The sequence below is a fragment of the Monodon monoceros genome, unplaced genomic scaffold (genome assembly GCF_005190385.1).
Source record: "Monodon monoceros isolate NGI ecotype Baffin Bay Population unplaced genomic scaffold, NGI_Narwhal_1 Super_Scaffold_16, whole genome shotgun sequence".
Lineage (NCBI taxonomy): Eukaryota > Metazoa > Chordata > Mammalia > Artiodactyla > Monodontidae > Monodon > Monodon monoceros.
In genome coordinates, this window is record NW_021703772.1 from 92,998,176 (window position 1) to 93,003,330 (window position 5,155).

General features: G+C 51.2%; 1 protein-coding gene across 1 annotated transcript; it reads left to right on the forward strand.

Moving 5' to 3' along the window:
- Nucleotides 1–341: 341 nt before the first annotated feature.
- CXCR4 (C-X-C motif chemokine receptor 4) lies at nucleotides 342–4,092 on the forward strand. The gene is made up of 2 exons (XM_029225984.1): nucleotides 342–451; nucleotides 2,513–4,092. The coding sequence occupies exons 1-2, from the start codon at nucleotides 437–439 to the stop codon at nucleotides 3,557–3,559; spliced, it is 1,062 nt and encodes a 353-aa protein (XP_029081817.1). The 5' UTR covers nucleotides 342–436; the 3' UTR covers nucleotides 3,560–4,092.
- Nucleotides 4,093–5,155: the final 1,063 nt, after the last annotated feature.

Consider the following 5,155-nt stretch of genomic DNA (forward strand, 5'->3'; position numbering starts at 1 on the left):
TCCACACAGGGACGCGTCGGTCGCCCGCGCTTTCAACCTCCCTGCAGGCGCATCCTGCTTTCCCAAGTTGCGGCACGCCTCCGGGGCGCCCTCCACAGCTCTAGACTCACGAGGTGATCGCGAGCTAGAGCTAAAGGGAGCCGCTGAGGGGCTTCCCTGGCTTAGCCTGCGGGGGCCGCCTGAGTGCTTACCCCCTCGCCCCTCCCTCGCGGCCTCCACCCGCTCATCTGCCCCTCTCCCCCCCCACCCCGCCTTTCTCCCCGCCCCGCCCTCCCGCCCACCCGCGCGGCGCATGCGCCGCCCGCGGAGCGTGTTTTTATAAAAGTCCAGCTTCCACTGGAAACTTCAGTTTGTTGGCTGTGGCAGCAGGTAGCAAAGTGTCTCCTAGGACTTGAGTACTCCGGTAGCCCCCGCGGCTGGAGAGCAAGCGATTACCATGGACGGGTTCCATGTAAGTCGTTTCAACCTGCTTTTTCTTAAACGTATTACAAACACATGAATTTAGAGCGCAACCCCTCTCCGAGCGGGCAGAAACGACCAGAATATTGGAGGTGCCCGTGCCCCCGAGAAGGGGCATAGAAAGGAGTTTTCGTGCGCTTGGCTACGGTCGGGGTGGAGGGGTGGGGTTGGACTGAAATCTTTTTCTAAGTAGAGGAGAAAAGATGGGAACGACCGTTTTCGTTGGCTGCATGTATCTCCCCCTGGAGTTCTGCGGCGCGCGCCGGGTTTGCACGCTGTTTGCAAACAGAACATTCTGTGCACAAGTGCAGAGAAGATGTGCGCGCTGCCAGAGACCGTGGGTCTCTTACTCGGGGGAGCGGGGGTTTCTTTTGGAGCGAATTACATGATCTGAATTTGGAGGTGGAGGGCGGCGCGCCGGGGCTGAGTTCCCAGAGGGAGACTGCGCCCCTGGTTAACTTGAGGAGCAAAGGCGCCTGGGGACCACTCTTGGTGTTGGGCGCGTGTTCGCTAAACTCTGCTGCCCGCGGAGCTGTGCCAGTGCCCGGGCACTGGGAGCAGAGGGCGGACCCACCGTGCCGCTTGGCTGAGGTGTCTGCGCGTTGGCCGCAGCAGGGAGGTGGCCGGGAGCAGCCCGCGCCACTGAGGATCGAGGGAGAGACATCGCGGGCGTCGCCAGCGCCGCGAGTGGGCCCCGGGCTTCTGGAGTTGGGGGTCGTGCAGAAGTTGAAGGAGTATATAAACGGTCACGGTGCAGCAGCACCCCGAGGTGTGCGCGGCGGGGACTAAGGGTGGAGTGAAGGGCTGGGAGGGCACCTGGGCTGCCGGTAGTTGCGGCGCAGACACGCAGGTGCAAGTGGGGACAGTTGGGCTCTCACCGAGCCCCGTTGCGCCAGTTAACCGTCGGTGGTTTCCTGGAGCCTTTTGAAATCCCCTTGGTAGGGAGGCTTTTCGTTTCCCCCAGCGGCGCGCGATTCAAAGGCTCCCGCGGCGGAGCAGCCCAATCTCTCCCCAGCACCCTGCAGGACCGCGCCTGGCGTGCGGCGGGGCCAAACCGTTGGAGCCACTGCCTGCCGGCGGTGGGCGTGGTGGGCCGCGCGGAAGGCTGGAGCTGGACCACCCGGCCCCCAGGGCGCCCTCCGCCTGGAGGTTTCCAGCTTGCAGACCTCCCACCCCATTAACTGGATCCGTGGCGGGATGAGAAGCGACCCGGGAGAGTGAGGAAATGAAACTCGGGGCGAGGACCACGGGTGCAGACCCCGTGACTTTCCCCTCCCATTAAAATGCTGTGCTCGCTAACGTCCCAAAGGCGCCAAGTGATAAACATGGGTTTGGCAGAGAAACCCACGCCCCTGAGCGGCGCCGGTGGGAGTGAGGGTTCCCCGCTTCTGACACCCCACCCCCGCCCTCAAGCACCAAAGCCCTTCGTTTAAGACCGCATTCCCCTTCCCCACTACGTGTTGCTTGAAGTACGGAATGGTTTGTGTTTAGACAGTCGTGGAGAAAACAGTGTTTCATGCCTTAGAATAAGAGTCTTTGGGACCCCGCAGTGCTTCTTCCTCCCCTCTTCCCTCTCCTGGCGAATCTTCATAGAGAAAGTTAATCCCAGCTCCTCGGAACACAAGGTTCTACCCCCAGTCCCACCATCATGCCGCCTAGGAGTGGCCTCTTTGTGTTTTGTTTTGGTTTTTTTCCTCCCAAGGTTTTTCCCTCCCTCTAGTGGGCGGGGCAGAAGAGTTAGCAAAGATGTGACTTTGGAACCCAAAGAATCTCATCGCCCTCTTGTTTTGAACAAAGAATTTTGTAACTGGTTCTCCTAATGAGGGATATAATGAAGCGACTATGGGGGAAGATGGCAGGAGAGTTGTAGGAGTCTAGAATAATTCCCTTGTGCTCTGACCCCAGTACTTTAGTGGGAGCAGAATTTCCTGAAGCAGGCCGGGCTGAGTTGGTTTTTATAAATTGCTTTTTTAAAATACCAGAAACATTGTTTGGAACTTCGGGAATGCCTGCTGAACTTGAAAGTGAATGTCCATTCCCTTGCCTTTTTCAGATATTCTCTTCAGATAATTACACAGAGGATGACTTGGGCTCAGGAGACTATGACTCCATAAAGGAACCCTGCTTCCGGGAGGAAAATGCCCATTTCAACCGTATCTTTCTGCCCACTGTCTACTCCATCATCTTCTTGACTGGCATAGTGGGTAACGGATTGGTCATCCTGGTCATGGGTTACCAGAAGAAACTAAGAAGCATGACAGACAAGTACAGACTGCACCTGTCTGTGGCAGACCTCCTCTTTGTTCTCACACTTCCCTTCTGGGCAGTTGATGCCGTGGCAAACTGGTACTTTGGGAAGTTCCTGTGCAAGGCAGTCCATGTCATCTACACAGTCAACCTCTACAGCAGTGTCCTCATCCTGGCCTTCATCAGTCTGGACCGGTACCTGGCTATCGTCCACGCCACCAACAGTCAGAGGCCAAGGAAGCTGTTGGCTGAAAAGGTGGTCTATGTTGGTGTCTGGATACCTGCTCTCCTGTTGACTATTCCCGATTTCATCTTTGCCAACGTCGAGGAGGGGGATGGGAGGTACATCTGCGACCGCTTCTATCCCAACGACTTGTGGTTGGTGGTGTTCCAGTTTCAGCACATCGTGGTTGGCCTTATCCTGCCGGGTATCGTCATCCTGTCCTGCTATTGCATTATCATCTCCAAGCTGTCCCACTCCAAGGGCTACCAGAAGCGAAAGGCCCTCAAGACCACAGTTATCCTCATCCTGGCTTTCTTTGCCTGCTGGCTGCCCTACTACATTGGGATCAGCATCGACTCCTTCATCCTCCTGGAAATCATCCAGCAAGGGTGTGAGTTTGAGAGCACTGTGCACAAGTGGATTTCCATCACCGAGGCCCTAGCCTTTTTCCATTGTTGCCTGAATCCCATCCTCTATGCCTTCCTTGGGGCCAAATTTAAAACCTCTGCCCAGCATGCACTCACCTCTGTGAGCAGAGGGTCCAGCCTGAAGATTCTCTCCAAGGGAAAGCGGGGTGGACATTCTTCTGTTTCAACTGAGTCAGAGTCTTCGAGTTTTCACTCCAGCTAACACTGGACTTTTATACATTAAAGAACTTTTTCTGAAGTTACACATTTTTTCAGATATAAAAGACTGACCAACACTGTACAGTTTTTATCGACTGTTGGGACTTTTTTTCTTGTGTGCCTTTAGTTTTTGTGAGGTTTAATTGACTTATTTATATAAATATTTTTTGTTGTTGTTTCATGTTGATGAGCGTCTAGGCAGGACCTGTGGCCAAGTTCTTAGTTGCTGTATGTCATTGTAGGACCGTAGAAAAGGGAACTGAACATTCCAGAGTGTATAGTGAAATCACTTAAGCTAGAAAGTATCCTCAGCTGTTTGTAAATAAATAATCTGTCCATTCCAGTGGAACATTTTCCTCTTCCTGCTCTTAAATTGTTTGGTTACACTATGTGATTTTGCTGTAGAAGATGGCACTTTTAACCAAAGCCTGAAGTGGTATAGAAATGCTGGTTTTTCAGTTTGCAGGAGTGGGTTGATTTCAGTACCTACAATGTACAGCCTTGTATTAAGTTGTTAATAAAAGTACATGATAAACCTACTTAGTGTTATGTTCTGATTCCTATTGACATTCCTTTGGCTGGCAGAAGTCAAAAATAACAGTAGATACCTGCATGGTATGTCAGATCCTGTCCTAGGTATTTTAGTTGTAATATTTTACTTAATCCTTATCACAACTCTATGACAGGCTCTGGTTCTATTACTACTAACATTTTGTAGAGCAGGAAACCAAAGTACAGAAAGCCTAAGTGACTTGGTCAAAGTATAGTAAGTAAGCACAATGAATATCTCAAGCCAGGTAATGTGACTTCAGTATCTGAAGTCTTAACCACTCTTAACTCATGGAAGTTTAGAAATATCCAGCCAGTACATATTCCTATGAAAGATAATCTTCCCGAAGGATAAATGTGCATAAAGAAGAAAAGGTATGCAATCCCATGTTTTAGATTTTACTACTATCATCCCCTTGTGTACTCCAGGTCTGTGCCAGCCAGGCATTGTATGCTCTTCTCATCTACGCCTCTCAATCTAGATGTCGTCACACCCTTTTGACAGGCAAGGAGACTGAGGTTCAGAGACTTGCCATAACTTGCACTTTCAAGGGGACATAACCAGGAGCTGACTCCATTCATCCTTCCAGCCCTTGCTCTTAACCATTACCCACTGTTGTCCCCCAGAACACCTGGTCATAAGGCAACTGAACTGCTATTGAAAATAAAAGCCAAAAGTGAATGTTTTCTTCATAAAATTAACCATGCCCAAAATACCCCTCTTGCAATATCTTCTATGCAAATCTCAACACTTAATCTATTGCAACATCTAGCACCTCAAGGGTTCAGCCAAGCAGATAAAAGTTAAATTGGTGCTTTCAGAGCTCAGAAGAAAGGTCCATTGATGCAAGCTCCCCATTGCCCACGTTTTGCACAAGATTTTGGAGTCTTATGTAACATCACCCGTAGCTATTTACACTACCATTGTGCAAGCCCCAAGCTCTTGAGTACATTTCAGCTCCGGTCTCCATTCAAAGATAATTTCTAAACTATGGTAGCCATACCTGTCTCACTTTGTGACACACACACGGCACTCCAGGCATGCCCTCAA